Source organism: Cynocephalus volans, chromosome 3 (assembly GCF_027409185.1).
Source record: "Cynocephalus volans isolate mCynVol1 chromosome 3, mCynVol1.pri, whole genome shotgun sequence".
Lineage (NCBI taxonomy): Eukaryota > Metazoa > Chordata > Mammalia > Dermoptera > Cynocephalidae > Cynocephalus > Cynocephalus volans.
The window spans coordinates 93,890,879-93,907,135 of NC_084462.1; the positions used below are offsets into that span (position 1 = coordinate 93,890,879).

Below are 16,257 nucleotides of genomic sequence, written 5' to 3' on the forward strand. Positions count from 1 at the left end.
CGAGGGCCCCCTGAAATCCCCTGTCATTGGTCCCTCTCACAGAAGCACAGCCTTCTCTAGAGCCAAAGGATCAGATATTCAGTGGCTCAGATGACAAACCTGCTGTCAGGTTACAGATATTGTTTCCTGAAAGACCACACTCTAGTGTCAGTGGAGACTTAGGCTGCCTGAAGTGCCTTGCCCTCACCTGGCTATCCCACAAAAGGTGAGAATAACCAGAATTCACCTCTAGTACCAGTGCTCACCTGGAAACATGGCTCTGAGCCTCTGGCCCCTGCTGCTGCTGTCCTGTGCAGGTGAGAGGATCAGTGAGCAGGTCTGGGGATTAAGGAGAGGGTTGCTAGAAAGATACTTAAGAATGCAGAGGTTAACCAGTTAGATAAATGGTAAAGGGACGAGGAAGAGGAGCAGAGCCTGGTGCTAAGGTAAAAAATAAGGATTTAGAAAGCAGGCCAAGACTTACTGTAGGTCAATGAAAGGGGCTCGGCTCACCATCCCCTCACCTCATCTTTAGATCTAGGCAGGGAATTGTACTCAGGGGCAGGTCTAAGTTTGGGCTCTAGGTTCCTCCCCATTAGTGACTTCTGGTTTCCCTTCTTACAGTGACCCTGGCCCCTACTGGGTCTCAGTCCCTGGACCCTGATCTCTCCCTTTTGAAGTCATTGCTCTCCACTCTGGACCAGGCTCCCCAGGGCTCCCTCAGCCACTCACGGTTCTCTGCATTCCTGGCCAACATTTCTTCTTCCTTTAAGCCTGGGAGAATGGGGGAGGGACCAGTAGGAGAGCCCCCACCTCTTCAGCCCCCTGCCCTCCGGCTCCACGATTTCCTAGTGACACTGAGAGGCAGCCCAGACTGGGAGCCAATGCTAGGGTTGCTGGGGGATGTGCTGGCATTGCTGGGACAGAAGCAGACTCCTCGGGACTTCCTGATGCACCAGGCAGGTGTGCTGGGTGGACTTGTGGAAGTGCTGCTGGGAGCCTTAGTTCCTGGGGGTCCTCCTGCCCCTACCCGGCCCCCATGCACCCGTGATGGGCCCTCTGACTGTGTCCTGGCTGCTGACTGGCTGCCTTCTCTGCTACTGCTGTTAGAAGGCACACGCTGGCAGGCCCTGGTGCAGGTGCAGCCCAGTGTGGACCCCACTAGTGCCACAGGCCTTGATGGGAGGGAGACAGCCCCTCACCTTTTGCAGGGTCTCTTGGGTTTGCTTACCCCAACAGGGGAGCTGGGCTCTGAGGGGGTTCTTTGGGACGGTCTGCTACGCACAGTGGGGGCCCCCCTCAATGCTGCCTTCCAGGAGGGGCTGCTCCGTGTCACTCACTCCCTGCAGGATGAGGTCTTTTCCATTCTGGGGCAGCCAGAACCCGATGCCAATGGGCAGTGCCAGGGAGGTGAGTGCTGCCAGGGATGGGGCTGGGAGGTGGCAGGGCAAGAAGGATGAGATTGGGGCAGTTCTATCCCTTACTCTTTCCCTCCTAGGTAACCTTCAACAGCTGCTCTTATGGTAAGTAACAGGAGACCAATTCTGAAGGATTGGGCCTGGGAAATCTGGAGAGCTGAAGGCATCAACCTTCAGAGCTAAAGAGAAAAATGATGAGAGGAGTAAGGCTTAGTGTTTTTGGAGTGTGATTGTTTGGGTTGGTGTCCCCGCTCCACTTCTTCCTAGACATGTGGCCTTGGACAGTTTACATACTCTTTTTATGCCTCAGTTTCCTCATTTGTAAAATAAGAATGATAATATTAGCTACTGCAGAGTTGTTATAAAGGATTAAATGAATTGATAGTGTATGTGTAAACCACTTAGAACAGTGCCTGGCACATTGTGCTTATATAAATGTTAGCTAATAAAGATGGGTTATGGTAAAAAAAAAAAAAGGAGAAGACTGAATTCTTCCAACCTCTTACTCTTTCAGTACAATAGTGCCAGAGGACAATTAGACAAATTCAGTTGCTGGGAAGATTTCTTGATACGAGGCCTATCAAGGACTGTGTTTAAGCTACCTAAGAGCATATAAATGAGAAAGAAGGAATGAGGCAGACAGAAGGGAGTCCAATTGGGGCTGCTCCGAGGTGATTTTGTGCCTTGGGAGGACAGATCTTTCTCCTCTTTCCCCCATCCCAGCATTTAAACCAGTAATGCCTATGCTCTCAGGGACCTCACTTTTGGAAAAGCCTATGCTTTTCATGCCCCCCTGCAGGGCTCTGGGCCAGGTCAGAATCTAAAGCTGGAGGAAATATGCACTGACCAGATCCTGCTTACTCCTTCCTCTGTACCCAGGGGCGTCCGACACAACCTTTCCTGGGATGTTCAGGCGCTGGGCTTTCTGTCTGGATCACCACCCCCACCCCCTGCCCTCCTCCACTGCCTGAGTACGGGTGTGCCTCTGCCAAGGGCTTCCCAGCCCTCAGCCCACATCAGCCCTCGCCAACGGCGAGCCATCTCTGTGGAGGCCCTCTGCGAGAACCACCCAGGCCCAGTACCACCCTATAGCATTTCCAACTTCTCCATCCACTTGCTCTGCCAGCATGCCAAGCCTGCCACACCACAGCCTCCTCCCAGCTCCGCTGCCATCTGCCAGACAGCTGTGTGGTATGCAGTCTCATGGGCACCAGGTGCTCAAGGCTGGCTACAGGCCTGCCATGACCAGTTGCCTGATCAGTTTCTGGATGCAATCTGTAGCAATCTTTCCTTTTCAGCACTGTCCAGCTCCAACCGCCACCTGGTAAAGCGGCTCTGTGCTGGCCTGCTCCCACCCCCCACCAGCTGCCCTGAAGGCCCACCCCCTGTTCCCCTCACCCCAGAGATCTTCTGGGGCTGCTTCTTGGAGAACAAGACTCTGTGGGCTGAGCGACTGTGTGGGGAGGCAAGTCTGCAGGCTGTGCCCCCCAGCAACCAGGCTTGGGTTCAGCATGTGTGTGAGGGCCCCACCCCAGATGTCACTGCTTCTCCACCCTGCCACATTGGTCCCTGTGGGGAACGCTGCCCAGATGGGGGCAGCTTTCTGGTCATGGTCTGTGCCAATGACACCATGTATGAGGTAATAGTGCCCTTCTGGCCTTGGCTAGCAGGCCAGTGCAGGATAAATCGTGGAGGTAATGACACTTGCTTCCTAGAAGGCCTGCTGGGCCCTCTTCTGCCCTCTCTGCCACCACTGGGACCATCACCCCTCTGCCTGGCCCCTGGCCCCTTCCTGCTTGGCATGCTATCCCAACTGCCACGCTGTCAGTCCTCTGTACCAGCCCTTGCCCACCCTGCACGCCTACACTATCTCCTGCGTCTGCTGACCTTCCTCCTGGGTCCAGGGGCTGGAGGGGCTGAGGCCCAGGGAATGCTGGGTCGGGCCCTGCTGCTCTCCAGTCTCCCAGACAACTGCTCCTTCTGGGATGCCTTCCGCCCAGAGGGTCGGCACAGCGTGCTGCGGACAGTCGGGGAGTACTTGGTACAGGAGGAGCAGCCAACCCCACCGGGCTTTGAACCCACTTTATGGTATGAGCAAGATGGAGCTACTGGTATGAGCAAGATGGAGCTGCTGGCCTGCTTCAGCGTGAGTGATTTGCCAGGGTTGGAAGCTGAAACAGGGAAGGGCCTCCAGGGGAATTCCTCTAATACTGAGAGGTAGTAGTATAGTATAGTGGTTTAAACACACAGCTCTATAGTCAGACAGGGTTGGATTCACATCTTAGTTCTGTGACCAATCTTGGACAAGTTATGTAACCTTAATGAGCAATACTTTTCTCTTCTCATCTATAAACTGGAGGTAATAATGGTACCATTCTTTTAGGGTGGTTATAAGCATTACATCGGACAATACATACTGTAGGCTTAGCACAGTGCATGATACATAAAAACGTAATAAATGTTATCTCATTCTTTCAGACTCTTTGGCTCTCCCCCTTTCTGCTCAGAATGGAAAGAATCAAGTTAGAGTGCTCTAATTCTCTCCCTAGAGAGTGAGAATTGGAGGCTGGCAGAATATGGGAAGATAAGGCAGGAATAAGAAAGATTCGGGGGGACCACGAATCAGAAGACTTTGGTTCTAGGTTCAACTAAGCCAGAAATTAGTGTAATCCTAGGCAAGTAATTTAATTTAGTTTTTCTGGGCTTTCTGAATGAAGGTGCTAGAGTACGTTAAATACTATTTATTCATTGAGTGCCTGTATGTGCAAAGCACTCTGCTAGGTTCTATAGGGTATCAAAGATTCCTTACTCCATGTAAGGGCCCACATTTTTCAGCTCTGGGTCCAGTGAGATGGAATTAAATAGACTTATAGTAATTTGGTTAAAGTCTACTAGTATTTATTGAGCCAACTATGGACCTGGCATGGGACAGGATACAGGAGAAATTAGTGACACAGTCCTTGATTCAAAGGAGCTTAATATCTGAAGAGATACATATTATCATTAGATGAAGGACATCATCACAGCAAATGGAGTTGGAATGCCTGGGGAAGCTGCAGGAGGGACAGAGAAGACAGCTCCTTTGGCATCTTATTTTTCTTCCCACCAGCCAGTGCTTTGGGATCTGCTCCAGCGGGAGAAGAGTGTCTGGGCCCTGCAGATTCTAGTACAGGTAACAGGTGGGGAGGGGCATATAGGCGAGCCGGGTGGCAACCATGGCCTGAGGTCCCTGCCTACTGAGGCCATACGTGCCATGACCTCCTATTCCAGGCATACCTGCACATGCCACTGGAAAATCTCCAGCAGCTGGTGCTTTCAGCAGAAAAGGAGGCTGCTCAGGGCTTCTTGACACTCATGCAACGTTCCTGGGCCCAGTTGCAGGTGGGCATAGAGGAAGAGGGGAGCAAGGGTGGAGGGAGAATCTAGGGATCAAGGGCACCTGGAACCTAGTGTTCAGAGGGCTCATCTTAGTGGGAGGAGGAACTCCATAGAGGAGATGGCAAGGATACTAAGCATTTCCAAAGCCAACATCCATTTCTTGCCCCCACAGGTACCACCATCTGAGGAACAGGCCCTGGGTCGCCTGACAGCCCTGCTGCTCCAGCGGTACCCACGCCTCACCTCCCAGCTCTTCATTGACCTGTCACCACTCATCCCTTTCTTGGCTGTCTCTGACCTGATGCGCTTCCCACCATCCCTGTTGGCCAACGATAGCGTGTAAGGTCCCTGCACCACTCCTCCTTCTTCTGTCAGGGTCAAACCCATCCTCCTAGAGCGGCCTCATCCAGAGCTCCTCTCTATTAAATCCTTCCTGAGAATATCCTTCCTGTCCATGACAGAGGGCCAGGGGACAACAGTTTGGAACAAGGCAAAGGGTTAAGACCTATTACTCTCCTCAGCCTGGCTGCCATCCGGGATTATAGCCCAGGAATGAGGCCTGAACAGAAGGAGGCTCTGGCAAAAAGACTGCTGGCCCCTGAACTGTTTGGGGAAGTGCCTGCCTGGCCCCAGGAGCTGCTGTTGGCAGTACTACCCCTGCTTCCCCATCTCCCTCTGGAGAACTTTCTGCAGCTCAGCCCTCACCAGGTATGAGAATCATCCTCTTCACTTGATTGGCTCATCTGCTATCAGTGGCATGTCTCCTAGTGGTCCCCACCCCACAAGTGTCCCACATTGACTCCCGAGCTGACCCTTCCCATCTCAGATCCAGGCCCTGGAGGATAGTTGGCCAGCAGCAGGCCTTGGGCCAGGGCATGCCCGACATGTGCTGCGCAGCCTGGTGAACCAGAGTGTCCAGGATGGCAAGGAGCAGGTGCGCAGGTGAGTGGCTATGGGATTGGTGACCAAGGCCCAGTGGGAGAGGTAGAGAGAAGCTGCCGTGGTCTAGGGTTGGCATCCTAGAAAGAAAAGGACAAGAGAGTAGGCAGTGGTCTCAGGCAGTGTAGGGCTCCAGGAGAGAGGTCTATATATGGTGCTCAGTTTTCTAGTTTAGTGGTCAGAGAGCCTACTCCATGTACCCACATAGTCCCTGCCTTAGTACTAGCCTCAGTGACCACACAAAGGCCAGCTTCATGCCCTCCTCAGGCTTGGGCCCCTCGCCTGTTTCCTGAGCCCTGAGGAGCTGCAGAGCCTGGTACCCTTGAGTGATCCAATGGGGCCGGTAGAACGGGGGCTGCTGGAATGTGCGGCCAACGGGACCCTCAGCCCTGAAGGACGGGTGAGCCCCTTGGCACAGACCTATAAGACTCCAGGATTCCCCTAACGTATCAGCCAAGCCCAAGCACAGTGGTGCCAGCCCCCCATACTGCCTCTGCCACCTTCTTTCCTTACTCCATGGCCATTCTTATCTGTTACCACCTCTTCTTGGCCCTACCCCATCTGGTCTATGGTACCCAAATATATGCTTTGCTATCTTGAACTTAATCTACTCCACTCTTATCACTAGTTCCAAGCCCTAGCCCAGGCCCTGGGAAATCCAGACATGGGATTAGAAAGGAAATTCAAGGTTTATCTGTCTTTTCTCTCCAGTCTTAAACCTTCTTTGGTTACAGGTGGCATATGAACTTCTGGGGGTGTTGCGCTCATCTGGTGGAGCTGTGCTGAGCCCCCGGGAGCTGCGAGTCTGGGCCCCTCTCTTCCCTCAGCTGGGCCTCCGCTTCCTGCAGGAGTTGTCAGAGCCCCAGCTTAGAGCCATGCTTCCTGCCCTGCAGGGAACCAGTGTCACACCTGCCCAGGTAGGCCTGTCTCACTCCCTGGCATCCACTCTCCAGCTCCTGGAGTCCCAGTCAAGAGAATCATATTCAGGGATACCATCAGCCCCTCCTTTTCCTGGATAAGCACTAGAGGTGAATCCTGTCCCAAGGAGGACTCCCTCATTCCCCTTCCTCAGATCAAGAAGGATCCTGAATTAGGCTGATCACTGGGGTGGTTGAAAGGGAGCTGGAAGTTTTGCAGAGCAGGCCCTTAGGGACCAGCTTAGGACTTGGCTGCTAGGAACTGAGAGCTGTTCTTTCCTGTCCCATCCCAACACAGGCTGTCCTGCTGCTTGGACGGCTCCTCCCTAGGCATGATGTGAGTAGTGGTAGCTTCTCAACATCCCCTTGGAGTTCTCTGTCCCCCTTTTCCCTGGCTCCTACATCTGCCCCCTCCTTCTTTTCAGCTCCCCTTGTACCTGTTGCCTTGCTGCACTGTGATTGCTTTCTTCCCCACGACCCTGCCCCTCTTCTTCAGACCTCTTCTCTCTTGCTCCTCAGCTGTCCTTGGAGGATCTCTGCTCCTTGCACCCTCTGCTGCCAGGCCTCAGCCCCCAGACACTCCAGGCCATCCCTAGGCGAGTTCTCTTTGGAGCCTGTTCCTGCCTGGCCCCTGAACTGTCACGCCTCTCAGCCTGCCAGACCGCAGCGCTGCTGCAGACCTTTCGGGTATGAGAGTAGCAGGGTGGATGAGACAATCAGGGATATGGACTCTGGTTGGGAGGAAGGCAACTTCCTTGTGGCCAGGGAAGGCCTCCCATGCCTCCCCACTGCATTCTACACACCAAAACATACACACAGATACCACCAATTCTCATGCAGGTGAAAGATGGCGTTAAAAATGTGGGTACAACAGGTGCCGGTGCAGCTGTGTGTATCCCTGGTCAGGTATGTGTGAGAGCTCCCAACTGAGCTCCTCTGCTTGTTCCAGGGCAGTTTCACATGGCTGGTGCTGCCTTTCACACTCCCCCTGCAGTGGTCCTGAGAATTCAGGTTAGCTCTGTACCCATATAGATATTAACTCCCAGTTTCAGATGCAGGACAGCATGACCCACATTGTCCTTGAACACCAAAGCCAGAAGGGCCTGAGAAATCTTCCAGGCCAGCCACCCTGCTTTCATATGAAAAGACCAAGCCTCGGAGAAGCTAAGCGATTTTTATTTAGTTTATCAGGTGCCTAACTAGCAGCAACTTTTGACCACAACAGCCTTCTATGTGAGGGCTCTTAGATGTTCATTGCTACAGTGGCAAATGCCATTCCACTCCTATCCTAGCTTTGGTCCCTTTCTGCCCCCATGGTTCCTCTTCTCTGAGGGCTGAGTCCAGACCCTCTCAGCTATCACTACACTGGTACACCCATCACCACCAGCAGCCCATCCCTACCACCTGGCCAGACTGCCTGCTTCCCCTGCTCCCATTAAAGCTGCTACAACTGGACTCTGCAGCTCTTCTGGAGAACCGAAGGCGCTACCGAGAATTGCCCTGGTCTGAGCAGCAGGTAATTCTCCCCATGTAACCTCAGAACTTTCAATCTCTTTCACCTCCTTTACCCATGCCTCAGCCCTATTTGACAATTTATCCGTAGTATCACTTATAATGTGACTTGCTTTGCTCTTTCTTTTTCCCTCCTCCCTATTTCTCATCTCTCTCTCTCTCTCTCTCCCTCCTTCTCTCTCTCCCTTTTCTTTTCCTTCTCCCTCTCCCTCTCTCTCTCCCTCTGTCTCTCTCTCTCAGAGAGGAATGGGCATTTGGGAGAGTGGGAGGCTGGTGGGGCCCACGGAGTGGAGAGCCAGGACTGGGCCCAAGGCATCTTAGGTTCTTGGGCAATATCTCTGCTGGGAAGTGGCTCCTCTTTCTTTTTCTCTCTTGTAGGCACAGTTTCTCTGGAAGAAAATAGAGGTGCCTAATAACCTGACCCTCAGGAATCTGCAGTGAGTAACTTGTGTTGAGTAGTAAGTTTGTTAGTTAATAAACTAACATTTATTGAATACTTACCATATGCCAGGTGCCATGTTATATGCAATTGGAAATACTGGGATAAATGACACATAGTCCCAGCCTCGTTTTCCTGGCTCCGCCTTCCTTTTCCCTCCTGCCCTTCCATAGTGCCATGCCTATCCTTACTAGAGTGATGGGACTCAGAAGACCTGGGTTCAGATCCCAGCCCTGTCACCTATTCGTGCTCTTCAGCAAGTCGTTTGACCTAAGCTTCAGTTTCTCTTTTGTAGAATGAGAATTAAAATGGCACCTACCTCATAAATAGCTATTGTGAAGATTAAATGAGGTAAGGCATATAAGGTATTTAACAGTGCCTGGCCCAGTCTAAACTCTGAATAGACATTTGCTATTATTACTTTAATTCAAGTTGACTTCAGAGCCACTGGCCAAACAAGAATAAGTAGGTGTCACCTTACCTACACCCACAGTAAAAGAACCATGGGCTTTAGAATCTAAAGACATGGCTCTAGTCTCAGATTACCACTCTTCTAGTAGAATGATGCTGGGAACATCACTTGACCTCTGTAAGTCTTTATTTTCTTCTTTGATAAACAGCAGTGATGTATTGGGGAGCCAATGAGGATATCTATGCAAAAACATTTCTTGAGCTGTAAATTACCATAAATGAATATCTGTACTTGTGTTGAGAGTGCTGATATAAAAGAGCAGACAGGCTGTATAGCATGTGTTGAATGAGCATCTACCCACTCATGCACCCACAGGGATCTGGGCACTCTGGCAGGCGGCATGTCCTGTGAGTTTCTGCAGCAGATCAGCTTGGTGGTAGATTTCCTTGAAGTGGTGCACATGATCTATCAACTGCCCACTGGGGTTCGAGGGAGCCTGGTGAGAGGGGGTACTTGGGCATTAGTGGGAGAAGGGAGGCTGGGACCCTGGGTGCAGAACCCAGCCACCACGCTCAGCTCTGTCCTGACCTTGCTTCCCTACCTTGTCCGACAGAGGGCCTGTATCTGGGCAGAGATACAGCGGAGGATGATAATGCCAGTGCCAGAGTTGACAACCCTGGGGCCAGAATTGAGTGGACTGGATACCAGGTTACTTCTGGACTTACCGTAAGTCCTATGGCTGGAGATACTGGATCCAGATGGCCTGCCCTTAGGAAATGCCCTAGTGGTGATGGTTTTCTGTGTGGTAGTTCCTTGACATCAGTTGTAGCCCAAAACAGAGGATTTTATTCAAAGTTTCTCTATGTATCGACTGGTTACCAGAACATGGCCCCAGCATGTAACAGCTGAGGGTGGCGACACTGTGTTATGACCTGCCAAGTGATCTTGCTATAACCTAGGCCACATTAATAAAGATAACATATCTGAAATAAAGGAGGCATTGGTCCAATTCTGCCCCAGAGGATTGTAGTCTGTCTAGAGCACTGTGTTTTCAGTGTGTTCAGAGGAGTAGATAATGAGAAAATATTGGATCCCTATACCAGCAAGCTGCCAAAAAAAAAAAAAAAGTATTTAAAAAGAGAAAGTATGTAAAAAATCTGATATAAACCTTCAAATACAAGGGGCTATTAGATTTCTAAGTAGAAATTTCTACTTAGTAGAAATTAGATTAGCATATTTCTGAATGACCCCCTTGGGCAAGACTAGGATTAATGAATGAAAATTAGATTTTTGCACAATATCAGAAAAATAGAGCTAGTGAGTTCCTGGTCATTGGAGCTATTGAAACCTAAGCTGGATGGCCCATGGCAGGAATGTTGTAGAGCAGATTCAAGCATGACTTGTGGGGAGAGAAGACTAGATGAATATAACGCTCCTCCCAGCCCGGAGATTATGAGTATCTCATTATATCCTGCTTTTCCCATTTTATCTGTACGTCCTCTCTGTCAGAGTAGGAAAAGGCTGGTGTCATAGTCTTCCTGGGGATGGCAAAAGCAGTTGACCCCATCCTTGCATTCTATAAGCTTTTCCACAGTTCTTGAACAACTCAGCCCAGTTCCAGAATTGGCAACCCTAGATAGAGTACAAGATGTCACTTCTGATTTCTGGGCAAAGGGGCTTTTGTTTTGTAAATGCCATTCAAATCTGTTTAAATATGTTGTTTCTCTGAGATAACTTAGAATCCCAAGGGCCTGGATAAGGTCAAAGATCCTGGACCATGAGTTGGAAAAATGTGAACCCCTCATCTGTGAAAGAGGGATTTAGAAAAATGCCTGTCTTACCCCAGGTCTTGTGATAAGGATCAAATGAGATATCAGCTGAAAGAACTTTGTAAATTGTATAGTGCTGTACAAATAAGAAGGGACCTCCTCACAAGTAGAGGAGGGGTGGCCCTGTGGAAAGAACAGGAATTGGGAGTAAGACTCCACCATTTGATCTCTGTGAATGTCAGTTTTTTAATCTGTAAAATGGGGAAATGTTTTAATGGTACCTAATATTTGGAGCTTTTCAGTCTGTTAAATAAGGTAGGACTGTTTGTTATTTCTTTTCAGGAAAAGTAGAAATATGCCACTTCCTTTATTCTCTCCCTTCAAGCACAATGGCAGGAATTGGCTCTGGAGCTGTTTAACATGAGTTTCTGTCCAGAGTCGCAGGGTTTAGTCTGGTGTTACATCTCGTCTGGAGAACGGGGGGTTCTGTGGTCCCTTCTCAACTTGGCTCAGTTCTGACTGAGTGTCCCCATTGTCAAATTGCTATAATAGGGTCCAGTTGATGGACAGACTGTCCAATGAAACCATTATGTTGGTGGTGGAGCTGGTACAAGGAGCTCCAGAGCAGCTGCTGGCACTGACCCCACTCCACCAGGCAGCCTTGGCAGAGAGGGCACTACAAAACCTGGTAAGATTTCGCCCTACCAGACTCAGATATGCTGCTCTTGGGCAATTCTTGCCCCTCATACAATGCTCTCTGACTGTCTTCTAGGCCCTGTCCCCCACTTCCTGTTGCCAAACAGGTTCCTGTTTATAAGGCTCTAGCCCCTAGATCTGCCTCTGGGTTCTATTCTTTGATAACCTGCTTCATATTTCTTGTCCCTATCCCTTGGAGTCGAAATCCCTTGGATTCCACCTCCTAGTCTTTTTGCCTGCTTCTGTCTGGGCTCATTGTTTAAGAAAGTGAACAAAGGCAATGAACATCATAGGGTGCTCAGATGGGAGCAGGAGGGAGGGAAGGTCAAGGGGCTTGGTATCTTGATCAGAAAGTCTGGTACGCTGAGTCAGAGGTGCATTGTCCTAGGACTGATGCCCTTCTCCAGGTTCCAAAGGAGACCCCAGTCTCAGGGGAAGTGCTGGAGACATTGGGCCCCTTGATCGGATTCCTTGGGAGAGACAGCACACGACGGATTCCCCTACAGATCCTGCTGTCCCATCTCAGTCAGCTGCAGGGCTTCTGCCTAGGAGAGACATTTGCTGCAGAGCTGGGATGGCTGCTGTTGCAAGAGCCTGTGCTTGGGTATGGACCTTCAAGAACTTCAAATTCTAACTAATTCCACCCTCACCCTTCAACCACCATCATCAGTGGCAGTTCCTTGGAGCCCTGTGTCCCCAATCCTAGCATGTCTTCTTTTCCCCTTCCTTTTCCTCACAGTTCCCTCGGTTCCTCAGACCATGATCTTCTTCCTGTCCCCCAGGAAACCAGAATTGTGGAGCCAGGATGAAGTAGAGCAAGCTGGACGCCTAGTATTCACTCTGTCTACTGAGTCTATATCCTTGATTCCCAGGGTGAGGTGAAGGAACGCGGCAGGGAGTAAACACATAGAAGGGACTGGTGAACTGGTTATGGGGACCTAAAGCCAAGGAGGTTAAGGGCAAAGAATGTGAAGCCTGGATCTGGGGAGAATGCTAAACAGAGATAGGATTTTGGAATTACAGCTGTACAACTGTAGCAGCTGGAGCTGCCCTTGTCCAGGTCTCCCTACCCTCCTTCTATGTTTCCATGCAGGAGGCCTTGGGCCCAGAGACCCTGGAGAGGCTTCTAGAAAAGCAGCAGAGCTGGGAGCAGAGCAGAGTTGGACGCCTGTGTGGGGGGCCACAGCTTGCTCTCAAGAAAGCAGCCCTGGTAGCTGGGGTTGTGCAGGCAGCCGCCGAGGATCTTCCAGGTAAAACTACCCAAATACTTGTGTGTCCTGCAGTGTGTGCAGGAAAGAGTATCAAACAATGCAACCAGACATCTGGGCTATAGGTGTGCTGTGCTCATTGAGCAGGTTCATAAAACTTCTGCTCTGTGGGCTTGGGTTTTCTAATCTATAAAGCAAAGAGGTTAGAAGGATGATCTTCAATGTCTCTCCTAAATCTAGGTTTCAATAGCTCTGGGATTTTATAGCCTATTGAGTTTTTAGCCCAGAACTCCCCATTTTCCTTTCTTATCTCTGTTAATAGCTGACTCATCTCTAGCTTGGCTAAGTGTAGAGTTCTCTTCTGGGGAGATCCTTAGAAGGAAGAGGACCTGTGGGGATTCTAATCCAGCTCTGCCATTAAATCACCGGGCAACCTCCTCATTTTTCCATCTATAAAATGAGGGACTTGTCCTCTCCAATCAATTCTTGTTCTAATATCTTCTGAACCCTGTAAATCTCACCCTGTAATAATCCCTCTCCCCTTGTTAGCCAAACTGCCCCATCCTCCAAAGTTGGAAGGGTCATTCTATCTACATATATCTCTCTTTCCATATTTTAATGCTACACTGAACCCCCTGGCCTTGCCTTCCTTCTTCAGAACCTGTGCCAAATTGTGCAGATGTACGGGGAACATTCCCAGCAGCCTGGTCTGCAACCCAGATTGCAGAGATGGAGCTCTCAGACTTTGAGGACTGCTTGGCACTATTTGCAGGAGACCCACAACTTGGGCCTGAGGAACTACGGGCAGCCATGGGCAAGGCAAAGCAGGTTAGAGATGGAAAGGGCAATTGGGGTTTGAGGTGGAAAAACATGAGGAAGTTGGTTGGGTGTGATGAAGGACACAGGGAATGGAGAGTTGGGTGAGAGGTGATAGAAACGGGATAAAAGAGTTAGTGGGTTTGGATCACAAGTTGGAGGTTAGAGGGGATAAATATTGAGGAAAGGGAGCTAGTACAATGGATAGAAGGACTAGAATAGTGGTTCCCAAATTTTAGTGTGTATCAAAATTATCTAGGGAGCAGGTTTTAAAAATGCTGATGCCACGATCCCATGCTAGATTGACTGAATAAGAATCTCTGGGGATGGGATCTGGGTATCTGCAGGCAGGCACCTCTGTGGAGTCTGGTACACATATGAGTTTAGAACTCATTGACTAGGGTTTGCTTTTCTTTCCTACTGAGACTTTAGGGTCTTTCAATAACACCTTAGTTAACTCTCCCATTTTACAGTTGAGGAAACTAAAGAAAAGGCAAATGATTTGCCTAGAGTTACACAGCTAAGGTCAGAGGCAAGACTAAGACCCAGCATTCTGACTCCCAGTCCAGGGCTTTTTCTATTCACATTGTTTCTCTTTCTCCTAGTTGTGGGGTCCCCCCCAGGGATTCCGTCCAGAGCAGATCCTACAGCTGGGTCGGCTCTTAATAGGTCTAGGAGAGCGGGAACTACAGGAGCTGGTCCTGGTGGACTGGGGAGTGCTGAGCACCCTGGGGCAGATAGATGGCTGGAGCTCCACCCAGGTAACACCTACCCTTCTCCCTACCACTCCTCAAGCATCCATCCCACAGACCCAGTCCTCTAGGTCATTTAAAGCCCCCGAAATTTTTTCCTGTGACCCTGCCTGACCATTCTTTCAATCTTTTCTTAATACTGAATACTAGTGACCTTAGAGACTCTGAGGCCCTGGACACATAATACTTTCTCCTGTCTCTTTTCCCTGAGTCCTTCCCTCTTTTATCCTTTTTTTTTGGGGGGGGGGTCTTCAACCTTCCCTATGGCTGTTGGATATTCAGGTCTTAATAATAAAAGAACATAATCCAGTAGCACTTATCACTTCCCTAATCACTTCCCCATCCATTAATTCCCCATGACTTCTCTCCTTATCCTGTGTCCCCCATCCCCACTCCAGCTCCGGGTTGTAGTCTCCAGTTTCCTAAGGCAGAGTGGTCGGCATGTGAGCCACCTGGACTTCATTCACCTGACAGCACTGGGTTACTTACTCTGTGGACTGAGGCCAGAGGAACTACAGCATATCAACAGTTGGGAATTTAGGTCAATTGTGGAGGGGGGTGTGGGTAGTGGTACTGAGATGAAGGATCACTGGGGAGGGAAGGATCATGAAGGAGTGGTCCCGTGAAGGAGGAGAACTCATTTGAAGCTCTCTTTCCCTGCCTCATGACCACAGCCTCTACCACTGAAGCTGAATCTTCTCCCTTCCTTCCCACTCTCCCACAGCCAAGCAGCTCTCTTTCTGGGCAACCTGCATCTCCAGTGCTCTGAGAAACAACTGGAGGTTCTGGTCCAGCTCCTTGTGCTGCCTGGTGGCTTTGGCCCAGTTAGTAACTGGGGGCCTGAGATCTTCACTGAAATTGGCACAATAGCAGGTGGGGAAGCTGGGCCACTGCTAGTGCTAGTTGCGAGGGTTTGGTTTCCACACCATTGGTGGACTGGGTGGAGGACTACCCTGGAATCCTTAAGGTGGGGGTCTGAAAAGGCATTTAGGTAAGGGGCTGGAAGTGTGTTGGGGAACGTCTATGGTAGGGTCCTTTTGGAGTAGTTGGAGGAGGAGTTCTATAGGCTTGAAGAGAAGGGGGAAGGCAAGTCCAAGACAAGTGTTTGGATGCCCATTCCACTTGCTTCAATAGCTGGGATCCCAGACCTGGCTCTTTCAGCACTGCTGCAGGGACAGATCCAGGGCCTTACGCCTCTTGCCATTTCTGTCATCCCTGCTCCTAAATTTGCTGTAAGTATTGGTGAACTGGGCTCTGGGGCAATCACAGGAGAGCCAGAGCCCAACAGGGGCTACATGGATGCACTGATTCTTGCCTCCACCCCCAGGTGGTGTTTAGCCCCACCCAGCTATCTAGTCTCACCAGTGTTCAGGCTGTGGCTGTCACTCCTGAGCAAATGGCCTTTCTGAGTCCTGAGCAGCGACGAGCAGTTGCATGGGCCCAGCATGAGGGGAAGGAGATCCCAGAACAGCAGGGTGAGTTCCCGTCTACAGAGCTTGAACTTCAATCTCCTGATTCAGAACATGACCCCCCTAACTTGGTGCTGTCTGGCCCTTAGAACCCACCCAGGGAGATCCCTGGAGTTAATGGGTCTACAGGCAGAGAGCTGGTTTCCAAGTATCAATGGCTCCTGGGGAGCAGAGTTGTGATATGCCTCTCATTCCCTGTTTCATTATAGGTCGAAGCACAGCCTGGCGCCTCCAGGACTGGTCACAACTCTCCTGGGCCCTGGCATTGACCATCAGCTTCCTTGGCCACCTGCTATGAGCCTATCTCTATAGCTGAGGGAAATTGTTGGAGAGAAACCTTAAGTCAATGAATAAAGTGCAAATAGAAATGCATCCTAATTATTCTCAGGAAGCTGAGGAATATGGATAAAATGCTAATCTTTCCACCCACCTGAGAATCAGTGTTCCTGGCATGCCATATCTGGAGTCTCTTTCCATCATAAATAACCTCACTGCCTCTTTTCATTTCCCGGAAGCTGCTCCCTCTTCAGCCCACCATTAGAAATAACACAGT

General features: G+C 50.3%; 1 protein-coding gene across 1 annotated transcript; it reads left to right on the forward strand.

The window, feature by feature from the left end:
* Positions 1–253: 253 nt before the first annotated feature.
* On the forward strand, positions 254–16,002 carry STRC (stereocilin). The gene is given in 29 exon segments (XM_063091445.1): positions 254–292; positions 579–1,389; positions 1,478–1,502; positions 2,277–3,543; positions 4,507–4,569; positions 4,668–4,778; positions 4,948–5,114; positions 5,297–5,483; positions 5,602–5,717; positions 5,982–6,114; positions 6,449–6,631; positions 6,930–6,968; positions 7,151–7,318; positions 7,472–7,537; positions 8,022–8,147; positions 8,522–8,580; positions 9,370–9,493; positions 9,608–9,720; positions 11,316–11,451; positions 11,867–12,063; positions 12,242–12,332; positions 12,553–12,709; positions 13,326–13,495; positions 14,089–14,244; positions 14,634–14,776; positions 14,960–15,108; positions 15,370–15,467; positions 15,563–15,710; positions 15,914–16,002. Coding segments are annotated over 29 exon segments (5,331 nt in total).
* The last annotated feature ends 255 nt before the right edge of the window (positions 16,003–16,257 follow it).